Here is a 17,818-nt window from a genome sequence, read left to right as displayed (position 1 = left end):
AGGGGACTGTCAAACTTCTCTCTCAGTATTTAGGCATCTCCCTCTCTTCATTTTGGTCAGCACCACGTCTAGTCCCACCCACCTGCGTTGCCAGGAAGCAGTCATGATGCGTGAAGGATGTGAGACTGAAAGTTCATTTCTAAATCAGGTTAGAATCATAGAATATCCCGAGTTGGAAGGGACCCATAAGGATCTTCAAGTCCAACTCCTGGCACTGCACAGGTCTTCCCAAAAGTTTAGACCATGTGACTTAGTGCACAGTCCAAACGCTTCTTAAACTCCGACAGGCTTGGTACAGTGACTGCTCCCCTGAGGAGCCTGTTCCAGTGTGCAACCACCCTCAGTGAAGAACCTCTTCCTGGATGTCTAGCCTAAACTTCCCCTGCCTCAGTTTAAAACCGTTCCCACGGGTCCTATCACTGTTGATAACAGAGAATAGATCACCTGCCTCGCCACTCCCCCTCGTGAGGAAGTTGTGGACTGCGATGAGGTGTCCCCTCAGCCTCCTCTTCTCCAGGCTGAACAGGCCCAGTGACCTCAGCCGCTCCTCATACGTCATCCCCTCCAGGCCCTTCACCATATTTCTCGCCCTCTGAACACTCTAAGGTTGGTATTTACTCCTTTCTATGTTCACTCTGCTTTTCTAAGCAAGAGCACAGCATTGACTAAAGCAGGAGCCACAGGCTAACCAGGCTCATAAATTAAGTGGAGGCACTGAACTGCTTGAGACAGTGGATGCCAGTGGTGAGAAGCTCCGCAGAGTGGGATGGCAGGCATCCTCACGTTATGAGCAAGAAACAAGTTCTAGATCTTTGGTCCTTAGCATCAGTGTGTGACACTCAGTACTTTTTCAATATATAGGTTTTTTAGTTCCTCAGCGGAAGCCAAAGGTGAATCTGCCAAATGGGTCCAGTATTTGCTGCTACCAGTGTTTCTTGTTTTCATAAACAGTTAGAGCCTGTTGTTGTATGTCTTGAGTAAAACCACAATGTGCTGTTTGGAAATGTTCTTTGAGTAGGACTGGCATGACAGTTGAAGATGAGTGATCTGTGGTCAGGATGGCTCACTGCTTGGCTGTTGGTAATATTTCAGTTTAAAGCTAATGCTTCTTTCCCTTTTCCCAGTAGAAAAAAAAAAGGGGGGAGGGGGAAAACAAGTTGAGCTTGAGGCTTTTTCATTGGTTATGCAAACAGGCCTGTGATTTTGACCTCACGTTGCATGTACTACCATTGACAAATGTTCTTTGCATGTTGTACTTGATCACCTCCTCTTGTCCTTTTGGACGATGTGCTCGGAGGTATTCAGTTTCCATAATTTGTCCCCATGTTTAGAGTTCATCTCTTTGTAGGGTCTGGCAGAATTCCCTGGCACTGAAGAAGGCCAGCAGGCCACCCTCCTGTATCACTAGGAGCTCCTCTGGAGACTGCCGAAGTGATCATTCCCTTTTACCTAGCACTCTACAGAGCACACGTTGATGCCATGTCCAGTTTTCCAGTTTGGAGCCCGCAATACAAGAACGGCATGGAGGAATTGGCGTGAGGGACAGGGGGTCAGTAAGGTGTGGAGGGGCTGAAGCACTTGCTGTGATAGGATAGGCCAAAGGGACTTCTTCAGCCTGGAGAAGACTGCTTTGAAGGGACTTGATAGCAGCCTGCCAGTGCATACAGGGAAGTAGGTTATCACAGCAATGGAGCTGAGTGGTGCCTGGCAGGAGTAGGAGAGGCATGGGGTACTGTTGGACTGGGAGGTTCTGACTGGTACAGGGAGGCACAGTGAGGATAATTAAGTGGCAGGTGCAGAGGCCTAGAGAATTTTTTGATCCTCCATCGTTGGAGGTTCTGAAGACTTGACTAGACAAAGGCTTGAGCAAGCTGGTCCGACTTCATAGTTGACCCTTGGAGCAAGAGGTTGGACTAGAGTCCTCCCGAGGTTCCTTCCAACCTGAATTATTTCATGATTCTGTGATAAAGGTCTGTGAGGTACAAGGGATTAGGGGGATATTACTTCATTGTCCCTTTGGACTGAAAAACCTATGGATCTAGTTTGTCTCGTTTTGTAAGAGATTGAAGTAATCAAATTTTATTTCAGAATCGTAGATAAACTCAAGTGACTGATTTTGTCCTTAGAGAGGCTCCTAAATGAGGATGTCACTGCTGAAAACATGCTGCAGAGCCTGTATTTCACATTTTTCTGTATTTTTTGCAATGTTATATTTTTGAGCAGTGAAGTTATCTTTCATCCTAAAGTGCTTTAGAGGCTCTTTATCTTGTCACTAATTTTCAGCCTATCAGGACATTAATGAGAGCAATGGCTTATGTATTTCCAGTCTGTTATATTGCAGTTGCACTGCTCTGGATATTCTAAGAATTTATGCCACCTGAATTGTATTTGCAAGACAGTTTTGTAGTTGCTTTCTATCTTAGGCATCCTGTAGTAGTTCACTTACTTCAACAATAAAATGTCTTTGTAATATATTCTGAATCACAAAAGCCTTTCCTCCCACCCAGTTACCCAGCTACGCTGTTAATATATTAATATATATATTATATCCTCACATCTTTATGTTGAGCCTCTTTTTTATGTGTCATAATCTCCATCGTACCCTGAGCTGCCTGAATTCCTCTGCATCAGTCTTGTTTCACTAATCTGTGTTTGCTCTGTGTGGTCTTTGGGCTTCTGCTTTGCTAGTAAACTGTGAAAGTTTGTAATTCGTTTTTCTCTCTCCAAACTTGTGGTTTTGATATTATATCACTCTAGTTTGAAGGATCTAAATCATACAGCTTTAGTGGTTTTTCTGTGTGTGTGTGTGTGTGTGTGTGTGTGTTTTGGTGCTCAGAAAATCCTGAAGTTGTATGTGTTTCATCTCAATAGAGACATACGGTATGGTGCTAAATTTGTGATTTTTTTTTTTTTTTGCCAGCTGTGTAAAACATGATTAACAGTGATTAAAAAAAGGGATAATTGCTGGTCTCCAAAGGGACATTTGCTTGGGCTTTCACTCTTAGTTCCAGTAACAATCTTAAAATTAATTTGTTCTTCCAGTGACACAAGTGATTCTGTTGTGCAGTCAAGTTTTGTAAATCTGGCTGTTGGAGTTACCAGTTGAAGTATCCAGTTTCCAAAACAGTGAATTGAAAATTGCATGCATCATGCTAGATCTAGCGTTTGCGGTCTTCTCAGTTCTAGATTACATCATGCTGTCATGCATTACATCATACTAAATTTACAGTCTTAGTAGAGGTAAGAGCAAACTTGACTGCTTGATAGTTTTCCTAAAAGCTTTGCTACTGTAAATGGGAAGCGCACTTTTGTTTCCTCCTGCAGAAAGACTCACCTCTGAACAGCAGCTGAACAACCAGCATATGTTAGTTTGTTTCGGCAGTGCTCATCCATCTACTTACACGTTTTTACTGTAATGACACCTAAGTCTGTACTGCGCCAGTTATGGAAGCACCGATAAGCTGTCCTGGCAAAACTCTTTGTGCTGTTAGTGAAAACAGTATTGAACAAAGCAGTCTGTAAGGGGAAAATACAGCCTTGGTTCGTCTGTGCTTCAGCTGCCAGCATTCCACTGACACACTCCTCTTGGTAAGGGGTTAACAGTGAGGACCAAGTAGCTGTTACCTAACAGAATTAAAAACACATTCTTTCTAGTCAGGCTCTTCATGGCAGGTCACTTGGGTCCTGTTCAACTTTCTTCTCTTGCAAATAAAAAATCTTAATTCTTGCACAAGAACACGAATTCCACACCTGTCTTTTGTGATTTCCCTTGATGACTTCTAACTAGTTTGAATTTTTGTCACATCTATCTATCTATCTATCTATCTATCTATCTATCTATCTATCTATCTATCTATCTTAAGTCCAGCTGAACTGACTTTTAAGGAGTGGGATGTTTTGGTGTTTGCTGAGTGGAAATTTCTGCACATATCTGATAATGGTCTGTCAGTACTGTGAAGTTTTGAATTTATTTGGTCACCGAAAAAAAAAGAGGCTATGTCAGGAAAAAAGCCACGTTGTTTAATAGGTGTAAAACAATATAGAAAACAAGGTATCTTGCAATGTTGTGTTTAGTAGATGACTCCCAGAAGTGAAGTTAATTGGGTGTGAAGAATTGAAATTGTCACAGCAGCTGAATTCTGAGGCTTGGTCTGCACTTAGCCCCAAAAGCATGTCTGTGTGCATGTAGGTTCTGATTATTTTCAGTAACGCAGCTATGCTAGTAAAATGCCTGTTAAGCAGTTTGCTTTGTTATATTGCGATAAACTGCATGGATACAACTGCTGTGCCAAAGAAGTGTGCTTTTTTAACAAGTGTTTTTTTTTTTTTTTTTTTTTTTGATGGCCTAGCTAAGAAAGTAACTTAACTGTAGGCGAAAGAGAAGTCGTTGTTCACAGCTAGCAGTTCCCTCCACTGATGACTATTTTTAAATCTCTACTGTGTCAATAAATACTTCCCATGTATCTTGCAGTGCAACGTGTAGCATGATTTTATTTAGTAAATTCTATTTTTTTAAAAAAAAGTCTGCACATCTGATTTGAGACTTTTTAAAATCTGTAGCCAGAAGCACTAGAAGTTTGGACTGTAGATGTTCCATTCCCTTTCTTATTTTCCAACTTGCAGGCTCAAGCAGATCAACACAATGTCTCGCCTGGAATTTCCTTACATTCTAAAATTAGGAGAAGGATCTAAGAAACAATAGCAAATCAAGTCTCTAAATGTCCTGCTCTGGCTTAAGGCTTTGCTGTCATTTAGACTTTCACCTACTTCCTTTTTTCTTAAACTGATTTTACGTTAGATAAACTGAAGTAAAAGGAGCTCATGCTGCTCAAAATCAAACCAAACGTACTCTTCTCCTGATCAAGCTTTTCATACTCCTGATGTCCTAAAGCAGTACGGGATTCGGTATTGGTGCTGTTCAGCCTGAGCATTTCCTGCTCTCTGTGTGGGGAGTGGTGTGGAAGCATGACAGCCTCGGTGTAGCAGCAGCCGTGTTGTGCAGCCCCTCACACTGCACACGCGCCCGGCAGTGCTTCCTGGCTGAGGCAGCTCTATGGGAAACAGCAGAGGTTTGGGTCTACAGCACAGAAGCTTCTCAAACCAGGTGCATAGAACCCGTTAGCCCGTCGGTGGGGTGAGCAGCTCTCATCATTGTCTGTGTATCTGTTCACAGTCACATTTTGCATCACTGTTGCTTCCTTCCCCGTCCCTCGTCTGGCTTGTGTTATTGTGTTTTGCAGTGTTATGCACTGTGGGTGCCCTCCCACCCCAAACTGAAGGAATTTCAATACCCCCTTAGCTGTTCCTGGGGCAAGTCTGTTTCAGCAGCCTTTTGTACAGCAGGATTACTGGAAAGGTAACTGAGAAGGAAGGTTCAGACCTCAAATTCTTGTTTGGTCCTTCTCAGTGAGGCTGTGTAGGCAGCCCTGACTCTCTGAACCTGTTTTCTGATCTGTAAATAAGTTTGAGATTGCATTTTCTCTTGCTTAGTGTAACTCAATTTCTGCCTCTGGTTTAGCACACACAAAGTGATTACCTGGATTAGAAGTGGCTTGTCCTTGTCACTTCATAGACATGAGTTTTTGTCAAGCTTCTTTTCAATTTTCTTCTTCGTCGTGGGTTGAGTTACCACCTTTTAAGGTTTGGTCATCTAAAACTCAAAAGCTGTTAGAGATAACTTAGAGTACTCATCTGTAACGTGGCAGAACCCAAACACATAATCCGAGCCTTGCTTCAGTGTTATTACACGTGTAACAGCTTCTGCCTTGATCTATTTGTAGGTTATGGGTAAATGTCTTGAAACCGTCTCTTTCTGCATCAGGTTAATGATGTTTGTTTGTTATTCCCAGCCATTCTAAAACAATCCAGGAAATACAGCAAACGCCACAGCCTTGTTTTCCATCCTGTCCTATATCCTATGTCCAACAATAGCTAGAGGCAGCTGCAAGATTTGTCAAGTTAATAATGATAGTATGTTATGTTTAGTAAACATACTGAGAGGCTGTTTATGTCTAAAAGAGGATGATGGATGACTGTTCTAATTCACTTCTTATAGGTAATGTAATTCACTTCTGAGAGGTGTGAAGAAATTGGATGTTACTGGACTAGCACAACCCTAGAGGTCCCTTTGAGTCAACATTTCTATGAATGATGTTTCTAGAAAGGAATTTGCTTTCCTTCTCTAATTCCTGGTTACTTGGGCCCTACAGATAGTTTGCTCGCTCCTTTTCTAGTGCAAGAGGCACAAATGTTTTCCCTGTTCTTGTAGGAACCTGAGACTGATGTCTTGACAAGATGTACTGTACAGCAGGAATGTTTATGACAGCAGGGGCAGGACTTCAGTCTGAAAGTCCTCTTATGTTTCTCCTTTGTTGGCTTCTCTGAACCATACTCATAAACATCGTCGGGTCTGTTCGTGAGCTACTTTATTGTGACTTCCTCATGATGGGACTATGTGAATGCCTAGGGTGGATGTTCCATGTTTCCTAAGGTACCTATTCATTTTGCATCCTACACAGGAAGGAGAAGGGCAGTGGGATAATAGAGATATTAAATAAATCATTAAGCTAAACTCATTAAATTCAGGGTTTCACTCTTGTCTCTTGTAGACCTTAATTGGGGTTCTCATCTGTGCAGTGACTGCACTTTGGGGCCCTCAGCAGGAGAGAGATTGAGAGGAGATGGCATTTGTCTCCAAGGATGGATGTTCAGTTTTGCCCTGAGGTGAGACAACACATTTTCCACAGAGCTGCTGCTGACCCAGTTTTGTTCTCTTCCTGTCCTAGCCTTTCTTCAGGCTTCTGAACTTGCGCAAACTGGGCCTGAGCGACAATGAAATACAGAGACTTCCCCCTGAGGTTGCCAACTTCATGCAGCTGGTGGAACTGGACATCTCCCGAAACGGTAAGGTCAGAGCTCAGTGGGGGAATAGATGCCCCACAGTCTTGCTTCTTTGCATCCTGCACTGCCCTGTGCATTTCTGTTCTGAGAGTCAGAACAGTTCACAGTCCTGCAGAGTGATCTGTCATGGGTCCGGAGCTGTGAAAATTTGCTTATCTTACTGTGTCTTAGGCTGCCACCAGTACCTGGTGTCCCATTTTCCACATGATAGATTCTTCTCAAACCTCTTTTTTTTCTTTTTTTTCTTTTTTTTTCCCCCAGACATTCCAGAAATTCCTGAAAGCATCAAATTCTGCAAATCCTTGGAGATCGCAGACTTCAGCGGGAATCCCCTCTCCAGGTAGGAACGTGTATGTAGCCTGTTTGTACAGCTGAGAATGAGAGTTGAAGCTCCTCATCCTCCTTAGCTTTCTCTGGTCTTCATCTTGTAATCGTCTTCCTTTGAAGTTAAGGCCTAGGACCACCCTGCTTCTGCCAAGACCTGCAGCTGTCTGCTCTCCTGACGTGTGGAACACTCAGCATAGGGGAAAGTTGGCGTGGCCTCTCTCTTTTGCAGGGCCTTTGGTTTGGACTTAGGAGGCTTTATTCATACTGATGACACTGGTGTGAGAGACTTCTGCCCTCTTGTTTGTTATTCTTTCTCTACTCCTTCACCATGCTGCACAAAACAGAATGAATGGAGACTGGTTGTGTTACGGAGGAGTACAGAAAGCCTTGCATGCTATCCTTTGCTCTCTCAGTCCTTTTTGCTCTCTGTCTTCTTGCTTATAACTTAGGGTGGCCATTCTTTGAACCTGTTTTGTCAGTTTCCCTAGTAACACAACGCCCAGAACTATGTCCAGGAACAGGGATCTGCCTTCTCTAGTATTATCTTTCTAAAGCTCTTAATGCGTAATGATCTGGGAATTTAAGTGTGACTTCTCTGACTCAATGAGCTGTACTTTAAGGCACTGATGTCTTACGTATTGTCTGCAAGGGTCCCTGGAGATGCCAGCCTGATGCCAGATGCCTGCTGCTCTTGTGCTCCTGGGCAAGTGCTGCCTGTCACCCTTTAAATAGATTTAACTCTGCTTCCCTCTTGTGGTGCCCAACACTTGTCAGAATGGGAGAAGCTTTTCAGTCTTTGAGAATCCCCATGCCACAGGAATGAGGAGCATTTCTTACCCTACAAGTTATTTGTCAGTCTTCTTGGGGCCCAGAATTCATCAGGAAAGGATTTCTCTGCTTTGTGGGTCTCTCCCTGCTCTATTGTACTTTGGAGCTGTTGTGATTATACTATTTGGTCCTGGGGAATTCAGCAGTGTCCTCTGCAGCAGTATCCCTAACTGGGTATTTGGATTTCTTGGTAGCCCTCCCTCCTTCCAGGTTTAAATGATTGCATGATGTAGCTTAGTCTGTGCTTCATGCTTAAATACTGCAGAGAGGAGTGTGCATACTTGGACATGTAGTGACTTTGTTGCAAGGAGTATTGTGTCTTGGAAATGGGGCGTATCCTGGGTCAGGAGCTGGGGTCAGAATTGGTTCCTGCCTGTCTTATTTATACCTGTTTATACCAATTGGAATAAGATTGGCTTTTGGGGGATTTGAGTGAGTTCAGCACTGGTTTGGCATGCAGAATTGATGGCACTTTATTCTGTCATGTATTCACAGACTTCCTGAGGGTTTTACACAGTTGCGGAGCCTGGGCCATTTGGCCCTTAATGATGTGTCCCTGCAGAGCCTCCCTAATGACATTGGAAAGTGAGTATGCCCCTGTTCCTCAGGAGGGGAGGGCCAGGGGAGGAGCACTGTGCTATTTGCGGTGGCATTGCTAGCAGGACTTCTTGGGCAAGAGCGTGCTCTCCCAGCTACAGCTTGCTGCTCTACTGAATATGCTATCTGAGCACCTCTAAGCCTTTTTCTTGTTGAAAGACAACCTTTTTAAAAGTTTATTTCCTGGACTCAGCTGCTTCTACTCTTCCACAGTCGGTGGCACAGGCAAGGCGTAAATCCAGGTCTCTCAAATCCTCTATCATCTCTCCTTTTATGAGTGCCCATTTGCCCATTTCCAAGCAGGTTTGGTCTGTCCTGTGATTTTTAAATGACTCATGATTCTAGCAAATAACCAAGGGAAATCTCGGTGGTGCTTTGTCCATGAGGTGCAGTGCCCCTCCCATGAGATTTTGCTTTCTACATGTGAGGGATTTTTATCTTTTTGGGCAGACAGTCCTTTATGTGATATTATGTTATCTTGCCCCAAGTTTGGACACTGTGTAGTCCAAACTTGATTCTGCAATAAGGTGTCACCATCATTACAAGTAATTTAAGATATATTTCCCACTTCCCCTCATCTCCATTTGTATGTACACACTTAAGCATACGCATTTGTGTGGGACATGAGATACTGTCACAAGGGAAGGGATAGGAACATCTCCTTGGTATCTCTGAAGCCCTACTGAATGAATTTGGCTTCCTCACTCCCTTTTCTCTTACAGTTTAGCAAACCTGGTGACTTTGGAACTACGTGAGAACCTGCTAAAGACTCTACCAACGTGAGTATCTGGTGGCTTCAAGAGTCTTCTGCCTGATAGTTCAGACTCATGGGTTTACTTTTTCTACAGTACAGGATCTAGCACTTTGATTGGGAAGGCTCAAACCTTTGGATAAGTTAGCTGCATCATGCTGGTTTTCTGTAGATTGTGTTGAGGAGGGAGAGAGATAGTACAGGTCTCAAGAGCAGGGAACAATATTTAGAGTCTATCCTCAGCCTCTGTGTCAGAAATGATTTGGAATAGACAGGGTTCCACGCAAAAGCTGCTGGAAATTGTGGGAACCTTTCTTTCCTTGAGAGGTGGAACAAAGGACGATTGTTTTGGAAAAAGAGAAATACGTACTGACGTGGGTATTGGAAGAACTCTGTATACAGTGAAGTTAGTAATTTGAATATGTCTACAGTATATTTTGCTTCTTATGTCTATTTTCTTTCTGGTTGAGCAGTTTGTGGGAGTGGGTGGGATAACTGGCTTTTCTGCAATGGGTAAAAAATAAGCTGGCAAAGGAATAAGCCATCAAGGTAGAAAAGGTAAGTCATATTAAATGTTTCAGAGAGTTAGGAACAGAGCTAACTTTCTGACAGAGGATCTGTTTAGTTCAGCTGATGCTATCAAATAAATAGAATGTGGAGAATTAATAAGGCTGTACATCAATCTTTGATCTGGAGCCCATAAGAATTGTCTGCTGAGTTTCCTCTGAGGTTTCATTAGCACTGTCAGCTTGTTTTCTGCCTGCTAATCCATCCAGTTGATGGTTACAATCCCAATCTTCCTTGAATATACATTGGAAGGGATTCCACCTGATTTTTTCTGAATAGCAGTAAGTTTTGGGGCTACGCAAACTCCCCAGTGACTGCGTGAAGTAAGCAACTGTTGTCACCCTTCCCTAGGGTCCTCTTATTATTCATGACAAGCATTCAGTCTACCTATGTTTTCCTCCACGCTCCCCTGCTTTATTTAAATAAGTGGGCAAAAGAGGCTTCTAATGATGTGGTGTTCAAGCAGGGCTTTGATAATAAGCAGTATCAGTAAGCAGTTCAGGCTTTAGTTTTGTTTCTTCTGTGATAGCTGTGCCTCCCTGGCTTCAGGATGTTGCTGTGACTCACGCGTGTCCTCTTAGAGATGGTTATTTTCCTCTGGGCTTTGCAAGTACAGGGTTTATCTGGTTGTAGAATTAATGTGTCAGTTTTGACTCTTTAGACAAGACATTTCCAAAAGGGAGCTGACAGTCTGCACTGGTCACCTCCCAGCCTTCATACCCGGTGACTACGCAGTGATAGACACATAGCTCATACTAACACTGTCATCTTGTCTCTGATGCCAAAGTTGCTGGATCTTTTGTGCATAGAAGTTGAGAGCACTGAAGCACTGTCACAGAAAGGTGATGTTCAGAGGCCAGGTGAGGTGGCCCCACATGGAATATAGCCACAAGGAAGAAAGCAAGAGCTGAAGCTCCTCATGTCAGGCTGAAAACAGACAAGACAGAGAAGTTTGGGCCCTGGTGTTGGGACACACTCCTGTCTGTGTCGTGTGTTCTGTGTTCACACAGGCAGATGCCACCACTATGATAAACTACATAAGCAAAGAGGAGCAATAGCTACATCCAGAGCTGGCTTTTAAACTGCAGTGAAGAATGAGTGGCTTTTCACCATCTAGGAATCAGCAAGTAAATGGATTTTGAGAATACAGTCTGTGAACAGGCTCATGGTTTCTGGGAAGATCTCTCATGCCCAGTGTTCCCTTGTTTCCCTGAATGAGGCCTCTATACTGCCCTGAATGATGCTTGTAGCATGTTCTGAGTTTGGGGATTTTTTCTCTGAGAGTTAAGTCCATACTTAATATTCATCCTGCGGTGCAATTCCAGCTTCTCTTCATTTTTCCCAATTGACAGGATGATTGCCAAAAGTAGGAAGTGCCTTAAAAGACCAAGGCAATTTTTGTCAGGTCTATCAGACAAACACGAGATCTGTACTTAGCGTTGTTACAAACTGTGCCCAATAATGGCTTTAAACAAGTCCAAGTGATCATGCCAAAGAGTAGAATGACTTATAAAAATGGACGGTGTTTTCATTTTGCAAGTTTACTGAGCGCAGTAGATAGACAGACTTGGGTGCTCTGGATTTGTGACAGTGTCCTTCCAGTTTTTGCTGTAGTCATTCAGTGTCTTAATATCACTGCAAGCTGGATCTTTTGACTTATTAAAACTTAAATTCAGTGGTTGGCCTTCTGTCAACTGACTTCTGAAAGAGTTTGTCTTGTACGACTGGTTATCACTCCTCATCTCTTCCATGTAGGTGGGGCACAGCTTGCCAATCAGTTGGGAAGCGTGGCTCACATTGATGTATTCTCATGGAATGGTATAGAGAGATCTGTACTTGACGCGTGTTGTGAGACCTCATATATCAACATTAATTCGATGGCTCACTTTTCCCTATTTTGGGAATTCAAACTGAAGATGCTGAGGGATAGTCACGGCTGCTCCACCCTTCAGAGAAGTCAAAGAACAAATGTACAGTCGTAATAAGATACTGCAGTACAATAGAATCCTTCTGAAAATAATGTTGATAACCTTTGATTGAGTGAATATAGTATCTCAAAAACTACCACTTCAAAAGGTGAGTACCTGTTCTTCCTGTGTAGTCCCAATATTTTTATAGCCTGCTCCAGGCAACACAGATCTATTTTTTTTTTTCTTTTCTCACAGGTTTCCAGCCTCCAACTTCCTGAGTTTGGGTGGTGTTGAGATGCATAGCTGTATTTACAAACAAATGCAGTGATTTCTTTATGAGAACATTTCCCTATAAAGAGAAAAATAAGCACTGAAGACCATCCATTCTGGGGACAGAGGCAGGCTTTAAATGGGAATTCTGCCTTAGCGTAAAGCAAGAGGCAGCAGCTCTCCTGTTTGGGAGAGTAGGTGTTGGAGGTGATGGGGTAGGACTGAAAGCTGAAAACTTGAGGACACCTGGACCAAGTCAGAAGAACTGAATCCTGGTGTTGTGGTGTTGACTTTTCATCAGCAGTTCATAATGTGTTTGGATAGTGGGGTACATCCTTGGGACCACCAGTGTTGAGAGTCTTTGTAGCACAGTTTCTATGTAGGCTTCTTGCAGTATCTTGCCTAGTGAGCTTCTTGCCTGTACATCTTAACCTTTTCTGAGACATCATGCCAGTGTTGTCTTTCCTTTTGTCTTAAACAGCTTGTCCATCCCATTTGGGGAGACTGGGGCTCTTAAATTTGTCATTCCTGCCTCTCCCTGCAGCTATGCTCCCCTTGCCTCCCAAATATGTATTGTCCTCTGCTGATTTCTGTTACTTATAACTGTGTTCAGGTCCCCATCCTTGCAACAAAAAATGGCATCAACATTAAGGTGTGGCTTGTCGTCTATCACGTTTTTGCTCAAAGAGTATTTTTTATAGTGGGAGGGGGAGAGGGCAAATTGGTATCAGAGTGGAAACTGACCACTTTGAGACTGATGGTGCTAATGAACCCAATTCCCTGGTGCACATGGTCTGGCCTGGGGAAGGGTACCAGCTCTCCTAAACTGCTTGCTCAGAGGGAGTGTGAAAAGGGGCAGGACTGCTCCACCAGTTTTAGGAATTAGTCAAAATTATGTTATTTGTGAGATGTGTGTCCCTGATGCTAACCCTCCTTTCTTTCTTTCCTTCTTTTTTTTATTTCTTTCTTTCTCTTTTTCTATTTTCCCCTTTCTATTCCCTGTATCTTGCAGTTCACTCTCATTCCTTGTCAAGTTAGAACAGTTGGATCTTGGTGGCAATGACCTGGAAGTACTGGTAGGTGAGGGATGGTGGGGAGGGAATATGGGTGGTTGGTAGGGGTAGCACCTGTACCTTTGTGGAAGTTTTTTTTTTTTTTTTTTTTTTTTTGTCTGAAATGCAAAGAAATAGACCCTCGGGTTGTTTGGGAAGATTCTGATCTTCTGATCTGCCCAGGATGGCCTAGTCATTGTTCCCAGTATAATGTTTTCTTTGTGTGTTGGCCCTGTCTCACTTTCTACTATCCTCATACACAGCTTGCTCTGCTTTTCCAAGCCCTTTGCTCTGAGACGTTCTTTGTTGCTGTCTAGCTGCCTAAGGACCTTTCCTTTCCAATGAGATTCTCTGTCTGGTACTTTCTTTCTCTGCTGTGTTACACTGCCACCAGCTGTTGTAACTTCACTTCTGCTGGGCTGATTTTCTGCCTTTCTTTTCATAATTTAATTTCTCCTCTAGAAAGTACAGGACCATTCCATGTTGTTCCTGACAGTTGTGTCAGCCCAGCATGTGGTGTGTACCCTCTGGATGGGGGCGCCTCCGTGGCGGGCTCTAAGCCTAAGCATGCTGAGAACCAGTGCCTAATCTCGAATTACAGCTCGTCTTGATACTGGGGGAAATCGAGTTTGCAGTTGTGGATCAGGTTGTTACTGAATCCTGTTCTTAATGTTCTGAAATGCTTTTTGGCAGAAAGCCACCTAAAATGGGAGACAAAAGAGATTTTGCAGCTTCCTGTGCACAAAGCTGCAGGCTGCTTGTGAGAACAGTTGGCTGACACTTGAACTGCACTTGAGTGGTGCTTTAACTCCTAAACCAAACGCTCATCAGTGTGTGTTGTGTTTATAGGTAACAAAAGGAGCAATACTATGAACACGTCCACCATTGCTGGTAGCGCTGCTGTATCATGTTGGGATTGCCAGTGTTAACCACAAGCTTTTATTCATGTCTGGGAGGAGGGGGAGAAAGACACATTTCTACTGTGGGGCCAGCATTTCCCAAACCCTGTTTGGTTCTTGTCTTGCTTGCTACTGGACAGCCCTTGCTGTTGTCTTCCATGTTCCCTGTTGGGAGCTTCTGCAGCCAGTATGCGAGCCCAGACACCTCCAAACATATTTGCTGCAGTATGGTGGCACACCAACACGTTAGTTTGATAAACCATTTGATGAATGGTTTTAGGAGGTGTGAAAGCAGTAACAGTATGTAGTTTTGTGGAGTTTTAGTGTGATTTGGAATATCCTAGAGCAGTTTCTCCCTGGAAAGGACTGACACTGCTCCTGTCCTGCTCTGTTACAGCCAGATACTCTGGGAGCACTACCAAACTTGCGCGAGCTTTGGTTAGACCGGAACCAACTCTCAGTCCTGCCTCCAGTGAGTACTTGTTCAGTCCATTGCTTCACTGCTGTGCTCCCTTCCTGTACTGCTCCCTTGAACCACAGTGTCTCCTTTCTGATCCTAGGAGCTGGGTAATCTCCGCCGTTTGGTCTGTCTGGATGTGTCAGAGAACAAACTAGAGCAGTTGCCCAATGAGGTCAGCGGGCTAGTAGCACTGACAGACTTGCTTCTGTCACAGAACCTGTTGGAATGCATTCCAGATGGGATTGGTGAGTACTGTGGGATGAGGAGCAGAGCAGCGCTTGAACTGCCTCAGAAGTGCTCCTGTGGGGAGGCTTGAGGCAAGACAGTACGAGCAAAGTATTAAGGCTTGATGGACGTAGTTTCTGTAGGTGAGTGCAGAAGCAGCAGATGATGCTGCTGAGCAGACCTCTACAGGACATGTTCAGGTACTTGGTCTGTATCATGCGTAGATGAAACCTGTGAACAAGCATGGTTGGGAAGAAGGATAGTGCCTATATTGATAGGTTAGGTAATCCCTGATGGGAGGCATTTCAGGCAGGCAAGCATGGGACAGCATCATTATCTCTGTGGCTTAGTTCACACGTAGCTTGTTGCCCTGGCCAGGTCAGCTGAAGCAGCTCTCCATCCTCAAGGTGGACCAGAATCGGCTGACAGAAGTGACAGAGTCAATTGGAGACTGTGAAAATCTGTCGGAACTCATCTTGACAGAGAACATGTTGACAGTAAGTACACCAGCAGTCATTCCTCCTCTCCTGTGCTGTTCAGTAGCTACATGCTAGGGATCTTATCCTATCGTCTCACCTCTGAGGCAGGTTCTTTAGTGTGTTCCAGCTGCTCTCCTCTTAGCTTCTTTGCAGCACAGAGGTTCACCTAGCTCAGAGACTCTTGAAGATCCTGGTGGAAGCTGCTTTCTTGGTATTATTTCTCAGAAAAATTCTCTAGGATAACCAGGATGGATCAATGCCAAAATGCATTGAGTCTCATGGGAGGTCTCATGGGAGAAGGTCTACAAGAAAAACTATATTTGGCAAGGGGCCGTGGTGTAGTGTAGCTTAAAATCTCCTGTATCCAAACTGCTCACAATTTATTCATTAATACACCAATACTGGAAATGGACAGGTGAACAGGAAAAATATCATGACCAGTGGTGTTCTGTGTGTGCTATGCTGAGATAAATAGTTGACGTGTAACAGCCTGTGAACCCAAGGGAAAACCTATCCTGCGGTTGTGGAAACTCTGCTGAAATCTCATTTCTGTGTGGACAAAAGGCAGCTTTTTTTTTTTTTTTTTTTTTTTTTTTTCCCCATCCAGTAGAGGATTTTATGCCCATTCTGCTGTCTTATCTTTAGCAGCTACTGAATCATGTCCTTCCTAGGCCTTACCAAAGTCCCTTGGGAAGCTGACCAAGCTGACGAACCTGAATGTGGATCGGAACCGACTAACATCCCTTCCAGCTGAGATTGGAGGCTGTGCCAATCTGAATGTGCTGTCCTTGCGAGACAATCGCCTGTCCCTCCTGCCAGCAGAGCTTGCCAACACCACCGAGCTTCACGTCCTTGATGTGGCTGGGAACAGGTTAGCAGCAAGAGGGGTAAACAGGCTTGTAGGTGTATTCCTAAGGAGGCTGCTGGGAAGAAGCACTATGGGCTGGGCCTTGGTGTGTTTTGGGAGACTCTGGATCTGTGCTGATCATGGGATCAGCAGTTTAGAGAGGTTGCTTAAAGCTCTGGAAAGAGGCTGTCTCTCTCAAGCTTTTTGCCTGCAAAGCATAGGGTAGAATTGATACAGATGCGTGGGGATGTTTTTCCATGTGTGAAACAAATATCCAGGGAAATCCCTGGTCCAATGTATTCATGCCTCCAAATTTTGTAGTTGTATGTCATCAATCCTCAGGTAATCGGTGTCTGAGCCTTATGCTTTTCCCAGTTCAATAGAAGAACACCTCCTCCTCCTCCTGCTCTCATTGACACCCCCAACTCAACATGCACAGTCTTCATCATAACATGTAAGCTTTAGGGTGGCTTTTGGCTCTGTCTGTTTCCTGTGCCAAGAGTGTTCTGCCTTCAGCCCCAGGCAGTGGTCTGAAGTGAGTGCTGGGCTCACTGCCAGCTCTGTGCAAATACAACATAATTTTATTTGCTTGATTCTGGGTATCTGAGAGTGACATTGGGCACACCCGGCTCTTTTTCTTCAGGTTTTCTCTCCAGCCAGTGAGAGCTCAATTTCTCCATTGTCTTGCCAATGTGGCTATGGTTTTAGCAGTTTTTTCTGTACTGTTTAGGTGTCTCAATGGGGCTGTCAGCATCTACAGAGTACAATTCAGTCTGATCAGTGGACCTGTACAAAGCACAGCCTGAGCGGTGCTTTGAACCACTCAGTAATCGGCTGTTTGTAGCCTACTACAGGTCTGCAGTTAATGCAGGGATGGAGACGTTTTCTTTCCTGATTTGCATGTGATTCAGTGGTTGTTGCCATACTCTGACTGTGGGAAGATGAAATTTCTACCAGGTGCCATGTCACATACAGCAGTGTGATTTGAGGCTTTGCTGTTTACAAAATAGAGTCTGCAGGTAGACTAGTTCAAAAACTTCAATTTAAAACAAACAAACAGGAAAAAATAACCACAGTGTGCAAACGTTTGTGATCTGGTCTGAAGGCTTCTGCAGATTTTAGCTGCAGTTCTGTTAGCTGAGGCTGGTATTTTTGTAGCCATTGGAAGCTGACCAGAGCTTCTGTTTGGAACATTGTCTGCACAGTAGTGCATTAAAGCAGCATCTTTTTGGTTTTCAAACCCCTCTTCAGAGCTCACCATTTTCCACATGCGAAATGATAGGAGTTGTCACCTGCTAAAAACTGATTCAGGTTCCTTGTGGTTTGCGGAGACCAGTCCCTGGCTGTGGCAGAGCTGCATGCAGCTTGAACCAGCTGCTTGTGTGTGTGCAGAAGTGAGGGATTCCCACAGTGGCTAGACTCTGTCCTTCTCTAATGCAGATGAGGCAGTCTGGAGCTGAGTGGAATTGCCCTCATTACTAAATAAGTTTAACCAACAGTTCTTTTCTCTTGCAGACTACAAAACTTGCCGTTTGCTTTGACGAATCTTAACCTGAAAGCCCTGTGGCTGGCAGAAAATCAGTCCCAGCCCATGCTGAAATTCCAAACAGAGGATGATGAAAAGACAGGAGAAAAAGTTCTCACTTGTTACCTGCTTCCCCAGCAGCCTTCTCCTAGCCTAGGTAAGAGACTACATTATGAATGCT

At 44.0% G+C, this 17,818-nt stretch overlaps 1 protein-coding gene across 1 annotated transcript in view; it reads left to right on the top strand.

Moving 5' to 3' along the window:
• The window catches only part of SCRIB (scribble planar cell polarity protein), a 113,606-nt gene that overhangs the window by 10,504 nt on the left and 85,284 nt on the right, over positions 1 to 17,818 (top strand). Inside the window, exons 2-11 of the mRNA XM_035318143.1 lie at positions 6,786 to 6,903; positions 7,162 to 7,240; positions 8,551 to 8,640; positions 9,375 to 9,431; positions 13,163 to 13,226; positions 14,499 to 14,573; positions 14,662 to 14,806; positions 15,165 to 15,283; positions 15,937 to 16,136; positions 17,628 to 17,794. Of these exons, the coding sequence (XP_035174034.1) occupies positions 6,786 to 6,903; positions 7,162 to 7,240; positions 8,551 to 8,640; positions 9,375 to 9,431; positions 13,163 to 13,226; positions 14,499 to 14,573; positions 14,662 to 14,806; positions 15,165 to 15,283; positions 15,937 to 16,136; positions 17,628 to 17,794 (1,114 nt within the window). The remainder of the gene's footprint in view (positions 1 to 6,785; positions 6,904 to 7,161; positions 7,241 to 8,550; positions 8,641 to 9,374; positions 9,432 to 13,162; positions 13,227 to 14,498; positions 14,574 to 14,661; positions 14,807 to 15,164; positions 15,284 to 15,936; positions 16,137 to 17,627; positions 17,795 to 17,818) is intronic.

Source organism: Oxyura jamaicensis, chromosome 2, assembly GCF_011077185.1.
Source record: "Oxyura jamaicensis isolate SHBP4307 breed ruddy duck chromosome 2, BPBGC_Ojam_1.0, whole genome shotgun sequence".
Lineage (NCBI taxonomy): Eukaryota > Metazoa > Chordata > Aves > Anseriformes > Anatidae > Oxyura > Oxyura jamaicensis.
Note: the sequence above shows the minus strand (reverse complement) of the source record. Positions and strands in the feature narration are given on the sequence as shown.